This window comes from Pseudophryne corroboree, chromosome 8 (assembly GCF_028390025.1).
Source record: "Pseudophryne corroboree isolate aPseCor3 chromosome 8, aPseCor3.hap2, whole genome shotgun sequence".
NCBI lineage: Eukaryota > Metazoa > Chordata > Amphibia > Anura > Myobatrachidae > Pseudophryne > Pseudophryne corroboree.
The window spans coordinates 306,509,351-306,534,983 of NC_086451.1; the positions used below are offsets into that span (position 1 = coordinate 306,509,351).

The 25,633-nt window shown below is 47.4% G+C and overlaps 1 protein-coding gene across 3 annotated transcripts in view; it reads left to right on the forward strand.

The window, feature by feature from the left end:
• Window positions 1-25,633, forward strand: part of TBC1D8B (TBC1 domain family member 8B) — a 235,323-nt gene that overhangs the window by 143,182 nt on the left and 66,508 nt on the right. For all 3 annotated transcript variants that reach the window (XM_063937365.1, XM_063937367.1, XM_063937366.1), the window contains exons 8-9: window positions 15,177-15,317; window positions 16,168-16,318. In XM_063937365.1, coding sequence (XP_063793435.1) covers window positions 15,177-15,317; window positions 16,168-16,318 — 292 coding nt within the window. The remainder of the gene's footprint in view (window positions 1-15,176; window positions 15,318-16,167; window positions 16,319-25,633) is intronic.

The following is a 25,633-nucleotide window of genomic DNA, read 5'->3' on the forward strand; positions in this document are numbered from 1 at the left end:
TTCAATGCGTTGAACCTAGCCCAGCATTTGATTCAGAACCGTCCTGTTCAAGTACAGTCGGACAACGCCACCACAGTGGCTTACATAAATCATCAAGGCGGCACTCGAAGCCGTTTGGCAATGAAGGAAGCCTCACTGATTCTACGTTGGGCAGAACGCCATCTACCGGCAATATCGGCAATATTCATTCCGGGAGTCCTGAATTGGGAAGCGGACTTTCTCAGTCGTCAGGACGTGCATGCCGGCGAGTGGGGCCTCCATCCAGAAGTGTTTCAACTCCTCATGGAAAGGTGGGGTCTTCCAGATGTGGATTTGATGGCGTCTCGACACAATCACAAGGTTCCGGTCTTCGGAGCAAGGACAAGGGATCCTCAAGCAGCATTCGTGGATGCGCTGGCAGTGCCATGGAGGTTTCGGCTGCCGTACGTGTTCCCTCCGGTGTCACTCCTGCCCAGGGTAATTCGGAATGTTCAAGCAAGAAAAAGGAAATCTGCTTCTCATAGCTCCGGCGTGGCCCAGACGGCACTGGTTCTCAGATCTGCAAGGCCTATAGTCAGAGCGTCCACTTCTACTTCCACAATGCCCAGACCTCCTCGTTCAGGGCCCCTGTGTCTACCAGGACCTAGCCCGGCTGTCTTTGACGGCGTGGCTCTTGAAGCTTCCGGCTTAAGAGCGAAGGGTTTTTCTGAAAAGGTCATTAAAACTATGTTGCGGGCCTGGAAACCGGCCTCTGCGCGGATTTACCATCGGGTCTGGCATTCCTACTTTGTTTGGTGCGCATCTAACCATTATGATGCTTCCAAGTTTAGTACAGCCAAACTTTTGGCTTTTTTACAGCAGGGCCTAGATTTAGGCCTACGTCTGGCCTCCCTCAAGGTTCATATTTCTGCCTTGTCGGTGTGGTTTCAGAGAAAAATTGCGACTTTTTCCTGATGTTCATACTTTCACTCAGGGTGTGCTGCGTATCCAACCTCCCTATGTCCTGCCTGTGGCTCCTTGGGACTTGTCGGTGGTTTTGGAGGCGTTGCAGGAGCCTCCATTTGAACCTCTTGGTTCAGCTGACCTTAAGTGGCTTTCCCTTAAGGTGGTGTTCTTGCTGGCTATTGCCTCTGCTAGAAGAGTGTCGGATTTGGGTGCCTTGTCTTGTAGTTCCCCATTTCTGATTTTTTCACCGTGACCGGGCGGTTCTTAGGACTCGTCCCGGATATTTACTTAAGGTGGTTTCTTCGTTCCACCTTAATCAGGAGATTGTGGTTCCAGCTTTTGTGTCTCCTGATTTGTCTACCAAAGAGCGGTCTTTGGATGTGGTATGGGCTCTCCGTATCTATGTGAAGAGAACTGCTTCTATTCGAAACTCTGATTCTCTCTTTGTTTTGTTTGGATTTCACAAATGTGGCTGGCCTGCTCACAAGCAGACCCTGGCCAGGTGGATTAGAATGGTGATTGCGCATGCTTATGTGAAGGCTGGTCTGTCAGCTCCTGTTCACATTACGGCCCATTCTACTCGGTCTGTTGGACCTTCTTGGGCGGCCCAACGTGGTGCGACCCTTGATCAATTGTGCAAGGCGGCTACGTGGTCCTCCGGGAACACGTTCATAAGGTTCTATGCCTTCGATACTGCCGCTTCCCAGGATGCTTCCTTTGGACGCGGGTTCTTGTGCCCGCTACAGTGCGTCCCCTCTCATAAGGAACTGCTTTAGGACATCCCCATTGTCCAGACTTGTGGAGCCCAGTGTACCCCGCAGCAGAAAACGAGTTTTATGTTTTAAGTTAAAACTCTTTCTGCGAGGTACACTGGGCTCCACAGGCGCCCACCCTGACGCACTTAGCTTCTTTGGGTTGATATGGCATTAGCCGCTGACACTTCTCTTATCGTGCGAGTGTGGTGAATGTGGCTACTAACCGTTGTTGTCTCTTTTTTTCCTGCTGCTGCATTGGGCTGGATAACTAAACTGAGCTCCTTTGCTGGGAGGCGGGGTGACATAGGAGGCGGCGCTGTGCATTCTGGGAACAGTCAAAGCTTTGAGCCTGTTGGTGCCTCGGATCAAGATCCTACTCTACACCCCATTGTTCAGACTTGTGGAGCCCAGTGTACCTCGCAGAAAAAGTTTTAACAAGGGTAAGTTCTTACCATAAAACTCGTTTTACTGCTCATAACCAAATATCAATACTACAAAAGAGAGCTGAAACATTGTGTCCTTTTTATTTTATTTTATTATTATTTTCTTATTATAATTTTTTTTCCTATTACGCAATTTAATAATTTTTCATTTCAATGTAATTTTATTTATTTTGAATTTTTATTAACTTTTCATTTTTCCAATTTTATTATTTGTGTAGCATGTATCATGTCCATACACACCATAGTTACATTTATATTTTAGCACTCGTTTTCAGTTTATGCTGAATTGGATACATAACTGATACTATTTATGCATGTATTTGTAGTGGGTTTTTCTGACATTACTCAGCATTGTGACTGGGAATAAAACCATATGCTTAATACAAATATAATCGCTCATCTGTGATACTCAACTGCAAATTAGTGTGACACACATTCATTACATTATAGTGTGACATTCACTGGTGAGCGCAGGTACCAAAACCAATAGTAATACACCAGAACCAGAGTTTTTGGACTAAACTCATTAGGTACCAGTAGCCCCCGAAACGAGGTGCTGATTACTGGAGCGCTCTGCACCAAACCCCGCAATCATTTAAGCTAAGCATGTGAACTGTGGGCCTAATTCAGAGTTGATCGCAGCAGCAAATTTGTTGGCTGTTGGTCAAAGCTATGTGCACTGCAGGGGGATGGGTCAGATATAATATGTGCAGAGAGAGTTAGATTCAGAGGGGGGGGGGGGGGGGGGTTGTTCAACCTGAAATCTAAATTGCAGTGTAAAAAATAAAGCAGCCAGTATTTACCCTGCACAGAAACAAAATAACCCACCCAAATCTAACTCTCTCTGCAAGTGTTATATCTGCCCCCCTCTGCAGTGCACATGGTTTTGCTCGACTGCTAACAAATTTGCTCCTGCGATCAACTCTGTATTACCCCCAGTGTGTGTGGGTTTGCAGCAACTAGCATGTGTTGTGTGTGTGTGTGCAGCAGGCTAGCGTGTGCGCTATGTGTGGGTGTTCAGCAAGCTAGCATGTGTGCTGCGTGGCAAATCTAGCGTGTGTGGCTATGTAGCAAGCTAGCGTGTGGGTGTGCTGAAAGCTTGCCTGTGTGTGTGTTCTGCATGTGGTTTTGCAGCAAGCTAGTGTGTGCGCAGAAAGCAAGCGTGTGTGCTGTGTATGAGCGTGCAGCAAGCTAGCCTGTGTCTTGTGTATGGATGTGCAGCAAGTTAGTCTGTGTACTGCGCTTGGGTGTGCAGCAAGCTAGCTTGTATGCTGTGTGTGTTTGCAGCAAGCAAGAGCCTACAGTATTTGTGCTGCATGGCAGAAAGTTATTGTTTAGCATTAGATTAACCCCGCTAATTTTATTTCCTGTACTACAGTATCTGGCATTTAGAAATCATTAATGCGCTTATTCTGCTGTAATATTTGGTTTTGCTCCCTATATGTCATGTCTCAAATCTTTTAGCCTGAATGTGTGTTCCTTGCTATTGACTCTATGATAACTATGCAGTATGCCAATCCTTAGCAGAATATAATATGCTAAATGCCCTGAAGCCCCCTACTCAGACATATTGAAGTAATATGTTACAGTCAGTGATACTACTTGTGTTGTGACTATATTTCTCATACGTCCTAGAGGATGCTGGGTTCACTATTAGAACCATGGGGTATAGACGGGATCCGCAGGAGACATGGGCACTTTAAGACTTTCAAAGGGTGTGAACTGGCTCCTCCCTCTATGCCCCTCCTCCAGACTCCAGTTTTAGAATTGTGCCCAGTGAGACTGGATGCACTACAGGGGAGCTCTACTGAGTTTCTCTGAAAAAGACTTATGTTAGTTTTTTTATATTCAGGGAGGCTGCTGGCAACATTCTCCCTGCTTCGTGGGACTTAGGGGAGAGAAGTATGACCAACTTCTAGTGAGTTCAATGGCTCTGCTTCTGGCTGACAGGACACCATTAGCTCCTGAGGGTGCTGATAGCTGGGTACGCCTAGATGCTCACTCCCACAGCCTGCCGTTACCCCCTTACAGAGCCAGAAGTCAGAAGACAGGCGAGTAGCAGAAGAAAAGAAGACTTCTTCAGTGACGGCATTCTGAGGTACCGCGCAGTGACCGGAATGCTGCGCGCCATGCTCCCACATACACAGCACTGCAGGGTGCGGGGCGCCCTGGGCAGCAAAAATCCTCAATTTCCACTGGCCAGAGGGGACATTAGTGCCAAGGTACTGTCCTAACACCTGCCAGTATAATTATTTCTCTATCGTCCTAAGTGGATGCTGGGGTTCCTGAAAGGACCATGGGGAATAGCGGCTCCGCAGGAGACAGGGCACAAAAAAGTAAAGCTTTTACCAGATCAGGTGGTGTGCACTGGCTCCTCCCCCTATGACCCTCCTCCAGACTCCAGTTAGATTTTGTGCCCGAACGAGAAGGGTGCAATCTAGGTGGCTCTCCTAAAGAGCTGCTTAGAGAAAGTTTAGCTTAGGTTTTTTACTTTACAGTGAGTCCTGCTGGCAACAGGATCACTGCAACGAGGGACTTAGGGGAGAAGTAGTGAACTCACCTGCGTGCAGAGTGGATTTGCTGCTTGGCTACTGGACACTAGCTCCAGAGGGACGATCACAGGTACAGCCTGGATGGTCACCGGAGCCGCGCCGCCGGCCCCCTTGCAGACGCTGAAGAGAGAAGAGGTCCAAAATCGGCGGCTGAAGACTCCTGAGTCTTCATAAAGGTAGCGCACAGCACTGCAGCTGTGCGCCATTTTCCTCTCAGCACACTTCACACAACAGTCACTGAGGGTGCAGAGCGCTGGGGGGGGCGCTCTGAGAGGCAAATAAAAACCTTATTAGAGGCAAAAAATACCTCACATATAGCCCACAGAGGCTATATGGAGATATTTAACCCCTGCCTAACTTCAAAAATAGCGGGAGACGAGCCCGCCGTAAAAGGGGCGGGGCCTATCTCCTCAGCACACAGCGCCATTTTCTCTCACAGAAAAGCTGGAGAGAAGGCTCCCAGGCTCTCCCCTGCACTGCACTACAGAAACAGGGTTAAAACAGAGAGGGGGGGCACTGATTTTGGCGATATTGTATATATATAAAAGATGCTATAAGGGAGAAACACTTATATAAGGTTGTCCCTATATAATTATAGCGTTTTTGGTGTGTGCTGGCAGACTCTCCCTCTGTCTCCCCAAAGGGCTAGTGGGTCCTGTCATCTGTCAGAGCATTCCCGGTGTGTGTGCTGTGTGTCGGTACGTGTGTGTCGACATGTATGAGGACGATGTTGGTGAGGAGGCGGAGAAATTGCCTGTAATGGTGATGTCACTCTCTAGGGAGTCGACACCGGAATGGATGGCTTATTTAGAGAATTACGTGAGAATGTCAACACGCTGCAAGGTCGGTTGACGACATGAGACGGCCGACAATCTATTAGGACCGGTCCAGGCGTCTCAGAAACACCGTCAGGGGTTTTAAAAACGCCCATTTACCTCAGTCGGTCGACACAGACACAGACACGGACACTGAATACAGTGTCGACGGTGAATAAACAAACGTATTTCTCATTAGGGCCACACGTTAAGGGCAATGAAGGAGGTGTTACGTGTTTCTGATACTACAAGTACCACAAGAAAGGGTATTATGTGGGAGTGGAAAAAACTACCTGTAGTTTTTCCTGAATCAGATAAAATAAAATGAAGTGTGTGATGATGCGTAGGGTTACCCCGATAGCAAATATTGGCGTTATACCCTTTCCCGCCAGAAATTAGGGTACGTTGGGAAACACCCCTTAGGGTGATAAGGCGCTCACACGCTTATCAAGTGGCGTTACCGTCTCCAGATACGGCCGCCCTCAAGGAGCCAGCTGATAGGAAGCTGGAAAAATATCCTAAAAAGTATATACACACATACGGTGGTTATACTGCGACCAGCGATCGCCATCAGCCTGGAGATGCAGTGCTGGGTTGGCTTGGTCGGATTCCCTGACTGAAAATATTTTATTCATGTAGAGCATTTAATAGGATGCATTCTATATATATGTATGTGAGATGCACAGAGGGATATTTGCTCTCTGGCATCAAGATAAGTGCGTTGTCCATATCTCCCAGAAGATGTCAGGGACACGACAGTGGTCAGGTGATACAGATCCCATACGGCAGATGGAAGTATTGCTGTATAAAGGGAAGGAGTTATTTGGGGGTCGGTCCATCGGACCTGGGGACCACAGCAACAGCTGGGAAATCCAACCTTTTTTACCCCAAGTTACATCTCAGCTAAAAAAGACACCGTCTTTTCAGCCTCAATCTTTCCTTTCCCATGAGGGCATGCAGGCAAAAGGCCAGTCATATCTGCCCAGACATAGAGGTAAGGGAAGTAGACTGCAGCAGGCAGCCCTTTCCCAGGAAAAGAAGCCCTCCACCGCGTCTGCCAAGTCCTCAGCATGACGCTGGGGCCGTGCAAGCGGACTCAAGGTGGGGGGGTAGTCTCAAGAGTCTCAGGGCGCAGTGGGATCACTCGCAAGTTGACCCCTAGATCGTACGAGTATTATCCCAGGGGTAAAGATTGGAGAGTCGAGACATCTTCTCCTCGCAGGTTCCTGAAGTCTGCTTTACCAACGGCTCCCTCCGACAGGGAGGCAGCATTGGAAACAATTCACAAGCTGTATATCCAGCAGGTGATAATCAAAGTACCCCTCCTACGACAAGGAAAAGGGTATTATTTTTCCACACTATATTGTGGTACTGAAGCCAGACGGCTTGGTGACACACAGTCTAAATCTAAAATGTTTTGAACACTTACATAAAAGGTTCAAATCGAGATAAAGTCACTCAGAGCAGTGATAGCGAACCGGAAAAAAGGGGACTATATGGTGTCCCTGGACATCAAGGATTACCTCCATGTCCAAATTTTGTCCTTCTCATCAAGGGTACCTCTGGTTCGTGGTACAGAACTGTCAATATCAGTTTCAGACGATGCCGTTTGAATTATCCACGGCACCCCGGGCCTTTTTACCAAGGTAATGGCCGAAAAGATGTTTCTTCAAAGAAAAAAGGCATCTAAATTATCCCTTACTTGCACGACCTAAAAAGGGCAAGTTCCAGAGAACAGTTGGAGGTCGGAAGAGCACTATCTAAAGTAGTTCTTCGACGGCACGACTGGATTCTAAATATTCCAAGAATCGCAGCTGTTTTCCGACGATACGTCTGCTGTTCCTAGGGATGATTCTGGACACGGTTCAGAAAAAGGTTTTTCTTCCCGAGGAAAAAGCCAAGGAGTTATCCGACCTGTCAGGAACCTCCTAAAACCAGGAAAGGTGTCTGTACATCAATGCACGAGAGTCCTGGGAAAAATGGTGGCTTTTTACGAAGCAATTCCATTCGGCAGATTCCATGCAAGAATTTTCCAAAGGGATCTGTTGGACAAATGGTCAGGGTCGCATCCTCAGATGCACCTGCGAATAACCCTGTCGCCAAGGACAAGGGTATATCTTCTGTGGTGGTTGCAAAAGGCTCATCTATTGGAGGGCCGCAGATTCGGCATACAGGATTTGATCCTGGTGACCACGGACGCCAGCCTGAGAGGTTGGGGAGCAGTCACACAAGGAAGAAACTTCCAGGGGGTATGGACGAACCTGGAAAAGTCTCTTCACATAAACATTCTGGTACTAAGAGCAATCTAAAATGCTCTAAGCCAGGCGGAACCACTCCTGCAAGGAAAACCGGTGTTGATTCAGTCGGACAACATCACGGCGGTCGCCCATGTAAACAGACAGGGCGGCACAAGAAGCAGGAGTGCAATGGCAGAAGCTGCCAAGATTCTTCGCTGGGCGGAGAATCACGTAATAGCACTGTCAGCAGTGTTCTTCCCGGGCGTGGACAACTGGGAAGCAGACTTCCTCAGCAGACACGATATTCACCCGGGAGAGGGGGGTCTTCATCCAGAAGTCTTCCACATGCTAATAAACTGTTGGGAAAGACCAATGGTAGACATGATGGCGTCTCGCCTCAACAAGAAACTGGACAAGTATTGCGCCAGGTCAAGAGATCCACAGGCAATAGCTGTGGACGCACTGGTAACACCTTGGGTGTACAAATCAGTATATGTGTTTCCTCCTCTGCCTCTCATACCAAAGGTATTGAAGATTATACGGTGAGGAGGAGTAAGAACAATACTAGTGGCTCCGGATTGGCCAAGAAGGACTTGGTACCCGGAACTTCAAGAGTTGGTCACGGACGACCCGTGCCCTCTACTTCTGAGAAGGGACCTGCTACAACAGGGTCCCTGTCTCTTTCAAGACTTACCGCGGCTGCGTTTGACGGCATGGCGGTTGAACGCCAGATCCTAAAAGGGAAAGGCATTCCAGAAGAAGTCATTCCTACCTTGATTAAGGCAAGGAAGGAAGTCACCGCGAAACATTATCACCGCATTTGGCGAAAATATGTCGCGTGGTGCGAGGATCGGAGTGTTCCGACGGAGGAATTTCAACTGGGTCGTTTCCTACATTTCCTACAATCAGGATTGTCTATGGGTCTCAAATTGAGATCTATTAAGGTTCAAATTTCGGCCCTGTCAATATTCTTCCAAAAAGAATTGGCCTCAGTTCCTGAGGTACAGACTTTTGTTAAAGGAGTACTGCATATACAGCCTCCTGTGGTGCCTCCGGTGGCACCGTGGGATCTAAATGTAGTTTTAGATTTCCTCAAATCCCATTGGTTTGAACCATTGAAAAAGGTGGATTTTAAATATCTCACATGGAAAGTGACTATGTTACTGGCCCTGGCTTCCGCCAGGAGAGTATCTGAATTGGCGGCTTTATCTTATAAAAGCCCTTATCTAATCTTCCATTCGGATAGGGCAGAACTGAGGACTCGTCCGCATTTTCTCCCTAAGGTGGTATCAGCGTTTCACCTGAACCAACCTATTGTGGTGCCTGCGGCCACTGGCGACTTGGAGGACTCCAAGTTGTTGGACGTTGTCAGAGCCTTAAAAATATACATTTCAAGGACGGCTGAAGTCAGAAAATCTGACTCGCTGTTGATACTATATGCACCCAACAAGTTGGGTGCCCCTGCTTCTAAGCAGACGATTGCTCGTTGGATTTGTAACACAATTCAACTTGCTCATTCTGTGGCAGGCCTGCCACAGCCTAAATCTGTTAAGGCCCATTCCACAAGGAAGGTGGGCTCATCTTGGGCGGCTGCCCGAGGGGTCTCGGCATTACAATTCTGTCGAGCAGCTACGTGGTCGGGGGAAAACACGTTTGTAAAATTCTACAAATTTGATACCCTGGCAAAAGAGGACTTGGAATTCTCTCATTCGGTGCTGCAGAGTCATCCGCACTCTCCCGCCCGTTTGGGAGCTTTGGTATAATCCCCATGGTCCTTTCAGGAACCCCAGCATCCACTTAGGACGATAGAGAAAATAAGAATTTACTTACCGATAATTCTATTTCTCGGAGTCCGTAGTGGATGCTGGGCGCCCATCCCAAGTGCGGATTATCTGCAATACTGTACATAGTTATTGTTAACAAATTCGGGTTATATTGTTAAGGAGCCATTTTTAAGAGGCTCTTTCTGTTATCATACTGTTAACTGGGTTTAGATCACAAGTTGTACGGTGTGATTGGTGTGGCTGGTATGAGTCTTACCCGGGATTCAAATTGCCTCCCTTATTGTGTACGCTCGTCCGGGCACAGTACCTAACTGGAGTCTGGAGGAGGGTCATAGGGGGAGGAGCCAGTGCACACCACCTGATCTGGTAAAAGCTTTACTTTTTTGTGCCCTGTCTCCTGCGGAGCCGCTATTCCCCATGGTCCTTTCAGGAACCCCAGCATCCACTACGGACTCCGAGAAATAGAATTATCGGTAAGTAAATTCTTATTTTATTAAAATAAGAGGGACAGAAGAGCGCCATTAAGGGGGCGGAGCTTCTTCCTCACAGCTCAGCGCCATTTCCTCTCCACAGGGCTGCAGAGACGCTGGTCCTTCCTCACACCGCTGACAAGTATCATGGTGCAAAACGGGGGGGGCGGGGGCACAGTATAATTTGGTGCAATATATTTGATATTTAAAGCGCTACAGGTCTGGGGCATTTTTTTGTGTTTTCAGACCCGTTATTTTGGCGCTGGGTTGTGAGCTGGCAAATTCCCTCTGTGTCTCTCTGACAGACTGTCTGTGGGTGTTTGGTACACGTGTGTCGACATGTCTGAGGCTGAGTGCTTTTCCCAGGAGGAGGCTGTATTAGGGACACAAACGGCTGTGGGGTTGACCCTGTTGGCACCGCCGACTCCTGATTGGGTAAATGTTTTGAAAACTTTGAATGCTAATGTGGTTCTTATTAGTAGGAGGTTAGATAAGTCTGAGTCTCAGACCCAGGCATGGAAGAAATCTGTGGAGGATGTGTTACAAGTCCAGGACCCCTCGGGGTCACAAAAACGTACTTTTGCCCAGTTGACAGACACTGGTACCGACACGGACACTGATTCCAGTGTCGACTATAGTGATTCCAGATTAGATCCAAAATTGGCAAAGAGCATTCAGTACATGATTGTGGCGTTTAAAGATGTATTACATATCACTGGACCCTGCTGTTCCTGATAAAAGGGTCTGTATGTATAAGGGAAAAGAAACCTGAGATAATGTTTCCTCCCTCTCATGAACTCCGGTGGCTTATCCGTTTCCCTCTGAGGATAGGGAAAAGTGGGAGTCACCCCCCATTGTAGAGAAGGCCCTTTCACTTTTGTCTAAAAAGGTGGCTCTACCGTCACCTGGCACGGCAGCCCTTAAGGACCCTGCGGATCGTAAGCAAGAAATTACGTTAAAATCCATTTATGCGACCACAGGTACGCTACTAGGACCTGTCTTTGCATCTGCGTGGGTGAGTAGTGCTATCGAAAAGTGGGCAGATAACTTGTCATCTGATATAGATACCCTAGATAGGGATAGCATCCTCTTGATGCTGGGTTATATCAAGGACGCTGCAGCGTACCTAAAGGAAACTGCGAAGGATATTGGCTTTTTGGGATCAAAGGCCAATGCCATGGCCGTCTCAGCTAGGCGAGCATTGTGGATTCACCAATGGAATGCTGATGCTGACTCCAAGAAAAATATGGAATCTCTACCATATAAAGGTGGTGCCTTGTTTGGTGACGGCCTCGCTGATTTGGTATCTACGGCTACCGTGGGTAATTCATCATTTTTGCCTTATATTCCTCCACAAAGAAAACACACTACTATCAAATGCAGTCCTTTCAGCCCAATAAATACAGAAAAGGGCGAGGTTCTTCCTTCCTTGCTACTAGAGGAAGGGGAAGAGATAAAGGATCACCAGCCTTGTTGGGTTCCCAGGAGCAGAAGTCCTCCCCGGCTTCTGCCAGCTCCACCGCATGACGCTGGGGCTCCTCTGCGGGAGTCCGCACCGGTGGGGGCACGTCTCAAACTCTTCAGTCAGTTCCGGTTCGTTCGGACCTGGACCCATGGGTTTTACAAATAGTATCCCAAGGGTACAAACTGGAGTTTCAAGACGTTCCCCCTCGCTGATTTTTCAAATCGGCCTTACCAACTTCTCTTCCGGACAGGGAGGTAGTATGCGACGCAATACAAAAGTTGTGTCAAAATCAGGTCATTGTCATGGCTCCCCCGTCACAACAGGGAGAAGGCTTTTATTCAAGCCTCTTCGTGGTCCCGAAGCCGGACGGCTCGGTCAGACCGATCCTAAACCTGAAATCCCTCAATTTCTACCTAAAAAAATTCATATTCAAGATGGAGTCTCTCCGAGCAGTGATCTCCAGTCTGGAGGAAGGGGATTTTATGGTGTCGGTGGACATAAAGGATGCCTACTTACATGTTCCCATTTATCCTCCGCATCAGGCTTACCTGAGGATTGCAATTTAGGATTGTCATTACCAATTTCAGACGTTGCCGTTTGGTCTGTCCACGGCTCCGAGGATTTTCACCAAAGTGATGGCGGAAATGATGGTTCTCCTTCGCAAGCAAGGAATCACGATTATCCCGTACTTGGACGATCTCCTGATAAAGGCGAGATCCAGGGACCAGTTGGTGCAAAACATTGCACTCTCCCTGACAGTTTTTCAACAACATGGTGGCTCCTAAACTTGCCAAAATCACAGTTGATTCCGACGACGCGGTTGCCGTTTTTGGGAATGATACTGGACACAGAACTACAGAGAGTTTTTCTTCCAGTGGAAAAAGCTCTGGAACTTCAGAGTCTGGTCAAACAAATTCTGAAACCAGCAAGAGTGTCAATCCATCAATGCACTCGGTTGCTGGGAAAGATGGTTGCGGCCTACGAGGCCATTGTTTGGCAGATTCCATGCCAGAGTGTTTCAGTGGGACCTGTTGGACAAGTGGTCCGGATCCCACCTGCACATGCACCGAAGGATAATCCTGACTTCCAAGACCAGAATCTCACTCCTGTGGTGGCTGCACAGCTCTCACCTCCTAGAGGGTCGCAGGTTCGGGATCCAGGACTGGATCCCAGTAACCACGGAAGCAAGTCTCCGAGGTTGGGGAGCAGTCACACAGGGGGAAAACTTCCAGGGAAGATGGTCAAGCTTGGAACCTGTTACAGCAGTGGTCGTGCGTGTACCAAGACTTACCGCGGCTACTAGGGAGGCCAATCCCGGGATTTGGGCCCAAAAATGCCAGGATTTGAATCCCGGGATTGGAGCATCCAATCCCGGGATTCACGGGATTACAATGCGCATGTGTGGGAGGGTGGGTGTGTAAGTAATACTTCTTGCTATTAGGCGGGCGGCAGCCATAGACAAACGCTGAACGCGGCGGCACATCAAATGTAGCGCCGGCCGCCAGCCAATCAGGGAAGCTGCCAATCAGGAGCGACTGCTGCGGCCGCTTCCCTGATTGGCTGCCGGTCCGCCAGCTCTGCTCCGCTACCTACACCCTCCCTCCGTGCAGTAATCGCTCTAACAGCCTCCCTCCCTCCCGCGCCGCTACCTACACCCTCCCCCACCGCTACCTACACCCTCCCCCACCGCTACCTACACCCTCCCCCACCGCTACCTACACCCTCCCGCAAACCTACCTACGCCCTCCCGCACTGCTACCGACACCCTCCTGCCCAGCTACCTACACCCTCCTGCCCAGCTACCTACACCCTCCTGCCCAGCTACCTACATCCTCCTGCCCAGCTACCTACATCCTCCTGCCCAGCTACCTACACCCTCCTGCACCGCTACATACACCCTCCCTCCCTTCCGCGCCGCTACCTACACCCTCCCGCACCGCTAACTACCCTCCAGTGCTGCTCCCTACACCCTTCTTCACTGATCCCTACTGCAATACCGGGATCCCGGGAATCCCGGGATTGAGTGTTTTTCAATCCCGAATCCCGGGATTGAAAAAATGGTGCGGGATTGGCCTTCCTAGCAGCTATGTTTGACGGCATGGCAGTTGAACGCCAAATCCTAGCCCGAAAGGGTATTCCCAGTGAAGTCATTCCCACACTTATTCAGGCAAGGAAATGAGTAACGTCTAAACATTACCACAGTATTTGGAGAAAATATGTTTCTTGGTGTGAATCCAAGAAGGCTCCTACGGAAGAATTTCAGCTAGGACGTTTCCTCCATTTTCTACAAGCAGGTGTGGATGCGGGCCTAAAGTTGGGCTCAATTAAGGTACAGATTTCAGCCTTATCGGTTTTCTTTCAAAAACAATTGGCCTCCCTTCCAGAAGTTCAGACTTTCGTGAAAAGTGTGTTGCACATCCAAGCTCCATTTGTGCCCCCAGTGGCACCATGGGATCTTAACGTGGTGTTGCAGTCCCTTCAATCACATTGGTTTGAACCTTTACAGAAGGTGGGGTTGAAATTCCTCACTTGGAAAGTGGTCATTCTGTTGGCCTTGGCATCCGCGAGGCGGGTGTCTGAGTTAGCGGCCTTGTCTCACAAGAGCCCTTATTTGATATTCCATGAAGATAGAGCAGAGTTGAGGACTCGTCAGCAATTTCTGCCGAAGGTGGTTTCATCTTTCCAATTGAACCAACCTATTGTGGTGCCAGTGGCTACTGACGCCTTAATTGAGTCAAAGTCTTTGGATGTGGTCAGAGCTTTGAAAATTTGTGTCGCCCGAACGGCTCAGGTTAGGAAAACGGAGGCTCTGTTTGTCCTGTATGCTCCCAACAAGATTGGGTGTCCTGCTTCCAAACAGACCATTACACGCTGGATGTGTAATACGATTCAGCTTGCTCATTCCACGGCTGGATTGCCGTAACCGAAATCGGTGAAGGCCCATTCTACTAGAAAGGTGGGCTCGTCCTGGGCATTGCAACTTTGCCGAGCAGCTACTTGGTCAGGTTCAAACACTTTTGCAAAGTGTTACAAGTTTGATACCTTGGCCGATGATGACCCCAAGTTTGGTGAATCGGTGCTGCAGAGTCATCCGCACTCTCCCGCCTGTTCTAGAGCTTTGGTATAACCCTATGGTTCTAATGGTGACCCCAGCATACTCTAGGACGTATAAGAAAATGGGATTTTAATGCCTACCGGTAAATCCTTTTCTCTTAGTCCGTAGAGGATGCTGGGCACCCGTCCCAGTGCGTACTGTATCTGTAGTTTTTAGTTGTGGTTACACACATGTTGTGTTTATACGTTTATAGTCAGCCTGTTGCTGAAATTGTTCATGCCGTTGGCTTGTGTTCTGTTGAATGCTACATTGTGCGGCATGCTTGAGGTGTTTGCTGGTATGAATCTCACCTTAGTTTAACAATAAATCCTTTCCTCAAAATGTCCGTCTCCCTGGGTACAGTTCCTATAACTGGAGTCTGGAGGAGAGGCATAGAGGGAGGAGCTAGTTCACACCCTTTGAAAGTCTTAAAGTGCCCATGTCTCCTGCGGATCCCGTTTATACCCCATGGTTCTAATGGTGACCCCAGCATCCTCTACGGACTAAGAGAAAAGGATTTACCGGTAGGTATTGAAATCCCATTAAAATCACAGTCTTGGCATACTACTCTTTTTATGTGCTTGCTATGCCAGCTCTGTGTTTTACTATATGCACCACATTGTTCCCATCTTCTTAGACTGGATATAATGATAGCACGGAAGCCTTCCTGGAAGAACATCCTATGGTGGGTCCAAAAGGTACTAGTAAAACGGTGAGCACAGAGGCGCTGATGACCGTTTTCCACCCCCAAGACGCAGAAAACTTGGATCCAATAATGGTAAGGAAAAAAGTCTCTTATGTCCCTTAGTAATGAATCATCTTGTATAGAATTTCCTTATAAACAGTATTTGCTGATCATGAGTTATCTCATAAGGGGTGTAATACATTTTACCGGTGGTTGGGATGCCTACAGTCGGATGACCGTCACCTGGATTCTGCCAATGAGAATGCCAACCGGGGACATTATTTTATTGCACCCCTACCCTAACCTACCTGGGGTGATGGCTAGGGCTAAGATCCGGGGGTGGTGGATAGGGCTTCCCCCCCTTCCCCCTCTAGTGCATAACTCTAATCCCCCTGGGCCATAACAGTGACTCTGATATTTACCTTCGGGATGCCGGCGGTCTGTATTCCGGCGACAGGATTCCAAGTGGAGTCGGGAATCTGGCGTCTGTCACAAGACCGCCGGCGTCCCGACTGCCGATTTCTGTTGCTGCAAAAATATATATTATAAAGAATGGCTGAGATACTTTACATTGTTTATTTAGAGATTATCTGAAGCCATGTGTGAATAATGCCTTTAAGCCTTGTTCCTCTTTACTATAGACTATTATTTAGTACTAGTTACCAGCCTGTCAAAATGAAGGAACAACATATCAGTAATGTCAGCGCCCTTAATGGACAAAACTTGAATTGCTCCATTGGGCACAATCTAGTTGCTGCCGGTGCGCAAAACACTTGAATTCCCCCCCATAGAGGTGAGGAGCAGCATTAGCCTTTTATTATATAGAATAATGGTAATGTATGATACAGAGTTAACTATACCTTCACGTCTCCTGTGCTCATAAAGTGTCTGCTTGCCAAGATAAGTGTGCACAAGATTCAATAAATGTCAATTATTTCTTCAGTTAAAAGAAAAAATGAAGGAGCAGTCTTGGAAAATCCTGTTCACAGAATGTGGCCGTGGAGTTAGTATGTTTCGGACAAGAAGAACTCGGAATTTAGTAGTTAGGGGTATTCCGGAGACATTGAGAGGAGAACTCTGGTTACTTTTCTCAGGTAACCAATTACATCATGTTCTCGTAACTACAGTAATTTATGTCAACCAATGGAATCCATAGAACCAAAATAAGTTACAGATGTGTCCACATCTAGCTTCCCTGCATGTTAAACAGCCCTTCTAGTCACACCGCTGTGACTTGGTAGTGCCAAGCGTCTATTCATGCAACTTTTTCCATTAAAAAACATCTCTCGCTGCTTGGCGTATTGAGGCAAGATGCATGAGGACACATCTGCACGGTGTAGTTTAAACTTTGGCTTTGTGTGCTAATGATGATTGATACATATTGACAAGGTAATGTCTTCTGTTATTGGCAATCCTTAGTTCCTTTGTTGTAGTTTAAGGTCTTAGACCGATTTTCTCTCCCAGTATAACCCAAATGAATATATTTTCTCTTTCATCCATCTGGGGGACGCTGCATCTGTACTGATGGGTAAGAGTGTGTGGAAGGGAGCTTTGGCTCAGACCTATAAAAACGAACTCCTCCCCCCTCCAACCCTTACCATCTCCAGCCTGACTAGCAGATCACCTTTGTTTTGTGCCTGGAGAGTGCAGGCACAGTTCATATCTATAGATTTTAATTAGTTTTTCTTTTATTTATTTATTTATTTTTTTTAAGATATCCTAAGTCCCTGTTTACAGTTGACAGGTATATGTTGAGTGGGGAGTAGTTAGTTAATTTTTTTCCCCCCTCTCTACAGCGTCTGGGGACGTCACCACAATATAACACTGGGGCTCCCTGTATCCGGACTTGTAATAAACGAGGAGGCTACTATTAATGTAGGATACGGGCAGCCACAACCTGTATAACAGTGTTGGGCTGTTTGATTTCTTTCCCCCTTGTGTGTATGTGAGAATTGTTATGTATGCAGCGCGCGCTGTGACTACAACAGCGCGAGGGGGGGCACTGACGCTCTTTAACGCGCTCGGACAGTACCCCGGACATTACTACCAGAGAGATGGGCAGGACGCTACTTTTTGAAGGGGACCGTCAGCCACGTTGGAAACAGAAGGGGAAACAGGACTTCCCGCCTACGTCTCCCGCTCAGTACTGCGCCACCCATCTCAGTCTGTGGGGGCGGACTTCTTCTCTGGGCGCCATTTTCTCCACGCTGCTGCACTGCGGGGGATGCTGCGCTCCGGATTACATATACACAACATATCAGGGGGATTCAGCCTCTCACCCTGTCAGGCGGGGATCATCTTACCGCAAGTACACTGTACCTTTCTAATTACAGTAGTCTATCTAGTTTTTCTCTGTTTATATACTGGTTCTCCCCCTTTTTCATTATACAGAGGTTTTTTAGAGCTATAGAAGGGGTAAGGAGTTACATTTTGTAGTTAGTCAGTACTGAGTGCTTCCTTCTTAGGACACTTGTGACTAATAGCAGGAGCATCCAAGCAGAGGGACCAGAGTTCGAATCCAATATAAGATTAATTTTAATCCTTAACACAGCAGTATGGCCAATAAACCGGACAAATCTGCTGTTTACTTTGCCTGTTCTCAATGCGGATCCAAACTTTCTAAGGGTAGCACGGATCCAGGTTCTCCGTGCACTGCATGCGCTGGGACGCCTGTAGTTGAACAGTCTGGTGGGTCTGCAGATCAGTCTATTCCTCTCTGGGCCAGGAACATGGCCGATGTTATTGCGGATTTGTGTCAGTGCCAGTCAGGTACTGATACAAGTCAATCTGCTGAGGAACCACCTTTGGCGAGACATATGGGCAAATGTCTTTCGGATATAGCACAGTCTATTAACAAAATTGTGACTACTTTGGGCTCAGCGGCCACTAAAAGACAGCATCCGCTATCACCTTCCCAGGTAAGGAGTTAGATCCGGTCACTCCTTTGGAAGAGGGTGAATTGGATTCTGAGTGGGAAGATTCTTCCGCTTGGGAGGAAGAAGAATTGTCTACAAGTTCAGGTGTCAGGTTATTGATCGAAGCCATACGTCAAATCCTTAATCTTCAAGATACGGTAGAGGCGGAGACTTCGACTGCCTTTTTCAAGCGACAGAAGAGACAAGTAGCTGTCTTTCCTTCATATACGCATTTTGCAGATGCCTTGAAAGAACCTTGGCTTAAGCCGGATTCACGTTTTCAGAATCCTAAAAAAATTACGGTTTCTTTATCATTTTGCAGAGGAAGACAGCAAATTCTGGGAAACTGCTCCGAAGGTGGATGCTCCTATTTCTCACTTGGCGAAAGCTACAGTAATTCCTTCGGTACAATCAGTGATGTTAAAAGATTCAAAGGATAGAAAGATTGAGGCGATTCTTAAATCTATGTTTGCCTTATCAGGTATTTCTTTGCATCCAGTCCTCGCTGGTGCCTCGGTCCTTAAAGCCGTAGATGACTGGTTAGCGCGAGTGGTATCGGGCATGCAGTCTGATGACCTGTTAGAGGCTATTCAATTAGCTGAGCAGAATTCTGAGGCTCTCACTTATGTTGGTGAGGCCTTGTTGGATTCAGCTTCGCTACATTCATGTGTTTCTGCTCTAGCGGTTACTGCTAGGCGTTCGCTCTGGCTTCGTGTTTGGAATGCTGATTCTGGTTCCAAACAGACATTGACAGCCGTTCCGTTTGACGGATAATTCCTCTATGGTCCGGAATTTACGAAGATTATCTCCAATACCACGGGTGGCAAGAGCCTGTTTCTTCCAGTTGCTCCTCAATAGCCGAAACCAACTAAATTTCGGTCCTTTCGTACTCAGGGCAGGGGCATTTCCAGTCCTTTCGAGCCTTTCCAAGAATCCCACGCAGAGGGCACCTCGCAAACCGGCAGTCAAGCCTGCCGCATGACGCAGGGAGGTCTCCGGAGGGATCCTTGGTGGTTGGGGCACGGTTACTACAGTTCAAAGAAGTGTGGCTCCTGTCACAAACGGATCGTGGGTGATGGGGGCCATAACCTGAGGTTACATTTTGGATCTCGAGGAACCTGTCCCAGACCGCTTTTTCATCACTCCTCTCCCAAGCGATCCCTCCAGACAACAAGCACTAATTCAGGCAACTTCCACGCTTTTACAAAATGGAGTAATTCTTTCAGTTCTCAAACTACAACGGGGTCAAGACTTTTACTCTAGTTTTTTTCTCGTAAACAAACCGGACGGTTTGTTTCGACCCATTTTAAATCTAAAATGCCTGAATCTGTAGCTCTCTGTTCAGAAATTCAATATGGAATCGATTCATTCAATCATTGCGGCCATGGAACCGGAGAAGTATTTGTCATCTATCGACAGAAAGAATGCGTACCTTCATGTTCCCGTTTGGTCAGGTCATCAACATCTGTTGAGGTTCGCAATTGGTCCTTGTCATTTCCAGTTTCAGGCTCTTCCCTTTGGTCTTTCCACGGCCCCTTGAGTATTTACAAAAATAATGGGTCATATAGTGGCGATCCTCAGATGTCAGGGGGTCAACATTACTCCTTACCTGGACAATTTTGTTGCTAAAATCTCTGTCACAGGAACTAATTCAACAACACCTACGACTCACGACGGACACTCTACAATCTTTCGGATGGATTGTGAATTTCCGGAAATCTTCCTTGATCCCCTCTCAGAAGATGTTTTTTCTAGGTCTCCTATTCGACAGGAGAAGTCAGAAGGTTTTTCTACCTCAAGACAATCTTCAGGATCTATACTCCAGAGTCCGCTCCCTGTTACAATTACTGAAGGTCTCAGTTCTCCGATGTATGCAAGTATTGTGCAAGATGGTGGCGACCTTCGAAGCAGTACCGTAGGCTCTTGGAATCAAACAGGTCCACATCTGGGCTTGCAATTGTGCCGGCTGTTGGCTCAGAATCGTCAGTCTCTCCATTGGTGGCATCACAGTCCGCATTTAACCAAGGGGGCACCATTCACTGTTTGGTCTTAGATGATGATCACCACGGACACCAGCCTTACTGGTTGGCGGACAGTGTTTCAATCTCAACACTTCCAGGGACTCTGGAACAGTCCGGAATCAATGTTACCAATCAACATTTTGGAGTTGAGAGCAATTCGCTATGTTCTGATTCAGGTACAAACCAGTGTTCAGAGTCATACGGTACACATTCAATCAGACAACTCTGTGGCTTACATAAACAAACAAGGTGGGACTTGCAGCTGGAGAGCCATGAAGGAGGTCGCCCATATTCTCCAGTGGGCGGAACGGTGGATTCAGACCATCTCCGCAGTTCATATTCCGGGCGTGGACAACTGGGAAGCAGATTTCTTAAGCCATCACACAATACATCCGGGAGAATGGGAAATTCATCAAGAAGTGTTTCTGACCCTGGTGTCTCTATGGGGAACACCCGACATCGACCTCATGGCATCTCGTCTCAACCGAAAACTATGCCGGTACTGCTCTCGAACTCCGGATCCTCAAGCAACGCTGACCGATGCATTGACCGCTCCGTGGCATTTTCAACTGGGATATGTATTTCCGCCATTCTCCCTGATACCACGCCTGCTTCAACGCATTTGGAGAGAAGGTCTCCCAGTCATTGCCAGACTGGCCTCGTCGTCCGTGGTACTCTCTTCTTCGCAGCATGGAGGCCAGGGAACCGTTCCGTCTACCTCTGTGACCCGATCTACTTCTACAAGGTCCTTGTCGCCACCACAATTTACATTGTCTGGCTTTGACGGCATGGTTCTTGAATCCAGCATTTTAAGAGCTAACGGGTTATCTCAACCAGTGGTAAAAACTATGTATGCTTCAGGCTAGGAAACCTGTCGCCTCTCGTATTGATCATAGAGTATGGCGTATCTACATTGCTTGGTGTAAAAGGCGTGAGTTGTCACCGCACCTTTTTCGTTTACCTCATCTGTTGTCTAAAGGACTTCGTTTGTCTTCCCTTAAGGGTCAAGTTTCGCCATTGGCGGTTCTTTTTCAAAAAAGATTGGCTCTCATTCCGGAGGTCCAGACATTCCTTCAGGGTGTCCTCAGGATTCAACCTCCATTTGTTCCTCCGGTTCCACCCTGGGATTTAAATCTGGTTCTTTGGGCTTTCCAGAAACCTCCGTTTGAGCCACTAGAGGCTGTTGAATTACGTTTCCTTACTCTGAAGGTGTTTTGATTTGTTTTTTTCTTTTGGCCATTACTTCAGGCGTGTTTTGGAGTTAGCGGCGCTTTCTTGCAGACCACCTTTGTTGGTCTTTCACGACGATCGCGTGGTCCTACATACGAAGCCTTCCTTCTTACCAAAGGTTATGTCAGCCTTCCATATGAATCAGGACATAGTGCTTCCAGCGTTGTTCCAGAGTTTTCTGGAAAAGATTTTTTGACGTTGTTGGATGTGGTTCGAGCCTTACGCATTTATTTGTCCCGTACAGAGTCAATTTGTCGTACGGATACCTTGTTAGTTTTGATTGATGCACCCAAACTTTTGGTTTGGAGACTGTCTCTGTTGGGCGTCAAGTTTTAGAGACGACTCTGCCGTCTGTTTCTCCCTCCTCTATTTAGCTGGCTTTGGGAAATCCCATCAGTACAGACGCAGCGTCCCGCAGATTGATGAATGAGAAAGAGAGGGATTTTTGTTTACTTACCGTAAAATCTTTCTCTGATTCCATCTGGGGGACGTATTTTTGTCTAGATTATTGGTTATATTCCCTCTGCCTTTTACAGCTTTGCTAAATGTTAACTGAGGTGATCTGCTAGTCAGGCTAGAGATGGGAGGGGTTAGAGGGGGGAGGAGTTTGTTTATATAGGTTCTGTGCCAAAGCTCCCACCCACTCTAACCCATCAGTACAGGCGCAGCTGGATGGAATCAGAGATAGAGATTTTACGGTAAGTAAACAAAAATCCCTATTTTTGGCTAACATTTGTAGGAAATGTTCATTGAGACATCGGGCCCGAGGTGGACGCAATACTAATATTTATGTATTTGAGTGATTTGTTTTGCTGCTGCATAAAAACTTTATAAAATCCCTTTGGCGCATGCGTTCTCTTGTTTGTACGCAGAGATCAGTGGTCGTTCCTGGACGGTGACTTAGAGGTGGCTGTGTTCCCAGACCCAGATCCACAGCCACAATGGCCATGTTCAGAGGTATCTGAGACGGATACACTGAGCAGCCCATAGGCCCTCATTCCGAGTTGATCGCTTGCTAGCTGCTTTTAGCAGCATTGCAAACGCTAAGCCGCCGCCCTCTGGGAGTGTATCTTAGCTTAGCAAAAGTGCGAACGAAAGGATCGCAGAACGGCAGCAACATTTTTTTCGAGCAGTTTCTGAGTAGCTGCAGACCTACTCCTACCTTGCGATCACTTCAGACTATTTAGTTCCAGTTTTGACGTCACAAACACGCCCTGCGTTCGGCCAGCCACTCCTCCGTTTCCCCAGGAACGCCTGCGTTTGTATCTGATACTCCTGCGTTTTTCAGCACACTCCCTGAAAACGGTCAGTTACCTCCCAGAAACGCCCCATTCCTGTCAATCACTCAGCGATCAGCAGTGCGACTGAAAAGCATCGCTCGACCTTGTGTGAAACTACATCTGCTTTTGTGAAAGTACGTCGCGCGTGTGCAATGCGCACCATACGCATGCGCAGAAGTGCCGCTTTTTCTTTTTCATCCACTAGGGGTCACTGGAGTACTCTTGGGATATGGACGGCTTCCGCAGGAACAGGGCACTGAATATTTAAATTTATAACTCTCCACCTCTCCATATCCCAGAGTACCTCAGTGTTTCTTCTGTGCTCGAAGTAGCAACAAGGCTTGTGTGGAGCTCCCACACTTCTTTTGAATATTTTTTTTTATTTTTTATTTTTCATTTTTACTTTTTACAATCTTCAGCACATCCCTTCCCAGTTTATAAAAAAACGTGGGTCCGGGATAGTGCACGCTGCACGGAGGCAGAAGGCTGCTCACAGAGCATAGGCTGCATGCCGTGCTGCAGGGGTTATAATAGGCTGCATGGGTTTAAATATTGCATATGCTGCATCCATTATGTTAATAGGTTGTTAAGCCTATATTGATTCCACAGTTAGGTACAGGTTATAAAGACATGTGTTGTAACCTGACCTGTGATTTCACTGTAAGCATGCTATGGGGGCCATTTTAACCATGCTTCATGTGTCTTCCTATGATTCCAGAACGTTCCTGTCCTACATCTCTACTCCACCGGATGGCGCAGGGGTGTTAGTGGAAATTTTGGATCAGGTTTCATATAGTACTTGCCACGTGCACTGCATTTCGGCTATATATATATATATATATATATATATATATATATATATTACACACACCTTAGTACAATTTTACTGAGTCGTGCAAGTGTCTTTTGTATATTGTATTGTCTGTCTGCATAATGAGTAAGGCACCAGCAAAATCTAAAAAGCAGTTTCACTGCAATGTCTGTAAGAGTGTGTTACCGGATGGATCTACCACAGAAGTCGTCTTTACTAAACGAAAGAGATCTCCAATGTGTTTTCCTGTTTCGGAATCTCTTAATAAGATGTTAGTAGAAACACAAAAAAATCCAGATAAACGGTTTTCTATACCTCGCAGATTTAAGTCTAGTTACCCGTTTCCAGAATCTGTGACACGTACATGGGAGAATCCGCCAATGGTGGATTCGTCTGTGTCAAAACTTACAAAGAAATTAACCATACCAGTGCCAACGGCTACTACGCTTAAAGACCCTTCAGACAGTAAAATAGAAGCTATGCTAAAGTCCATGTATATAGCAGCAGGAGTGTTGCTTAGACCTGGGTTGGTTGGCATTTGGGTCACTAAGGCGCTAATTGTATGGATAACAACTCAAGTCTGCCCTACATGACGATCACCTTATACTTCTTGCTGATCAAATCTGTGAAGCTGCTGAGTATCTATGTACAGCTTCTACTGACGTCTGTCGGCTCACTTCTCGCATTTCATCGTCGCTAGTTACAGTACGACGAGCACTCTGGCTGCGTTCTTGGCAAGCGGAGGCAGAGGTCAAAAGAGGTATAGGTGGCGAGAAGTTGTTTGGTCCTGAATTGGACAAATGGATTTCTGAGGCTACGGGAGGAAAGTCTGTTTTCTTACCATTGCCTCCAACGGTACCAAGACGGAAATACTCTGGTCCGGCGTTCAAATCCTTTAGACCTCAGCCCTTTCGAGGCCGTGGTAGAGGAACAGCCACGCCTGGTAGACGAGGTCGAGGACGTGGTTTCCAACAAACCAACACCAGTCGTCACGACGCTAAGGTCACCGAAAAGCCAGTGGCATGACGGGCTCCCAGCCCATCTCGGATCTCCAATTGTGGGAGCACGCCTTCCGACGTTCCATTTGGCGTGGTTCCAGACATCCACAGATGGGTGGATCCGCAATTTAGTGTTAAAAGGTTACAAAATAGAGTTCGACTGTCTCCCGCCACTGCGGTTTTTCAAGACAGGACTGCCTCTGTCGTACGACAAGAGGGCGGATCTGCAAATTGCCATTCAGTCCCTGCTGGATTCAGCAGTTTTGATTCCGGTCCCTGTACAACAACAAGGTCAGGGTTATTATTCCAGTCTGTTTGTGGTACCAAAGCCGGATGGCTCCGTCAGGCCAATATTGAACTTAAAGGGTCTCAATCAGTACGTCACTTACTACAGATTCAAGATGGAATCTCTGCGGTCAGTAATTGCAGGTTTAGAGCCACAGGAATTCATGATTGCACTAGATCTCAAGGATGCGTAGTTACACATTCCGATTTGGCCACCTCATCATAGGTTCTTGCGTTTTGCAATGCGGCAGAACCATTACCAGTTTCAGGCTCTACCGTTTGGCCTCTCGTCAGCGCCTCGTGTATTCACCAAGGTGATGTCTGTGATGATAGCTCATCTCAGATCCCTGGGAGTGACAATAGTTCCGTACTTGGACGATCTGCTTATCAAAGCTCCGTCTCAACAGATGCTCCTCCAACATGCGTTGCTAACGTACAATGTACTGGTTCACCACAGTTGGATTGTCAACTTCAAGAAATCACATCTAATTCCGTCTCAACGACTTCAATTCCTAGGTATGATTCTCGATACGGTAAATCAAAGAATTTACCTACCAGAACAGAAAGTACAGATTATTCGTCATCTGGTACAATTAATGCTCAAGCCACGCACAGTCTCGGTACATTTGTGCATTCGCCTCTTAGGCACAATGGTGGCGGCTTTCGAAGCGCTTCAGTTCGGAAGATTTCACTCACGTCCTTTTCAACTGGATGTGCTCGCACAGTGGTCAGGCTCGCATCTGCAGATTCACCACAGGGTGAGGTTGTCGCCACGGGCCAGCGTATCTCTACTCTGGTGGCTCAAAATACACAATCTAACTGCAGGGAAACGGTTCGGCGCCTGGAATTGGATAGTTCTAACGACGGAC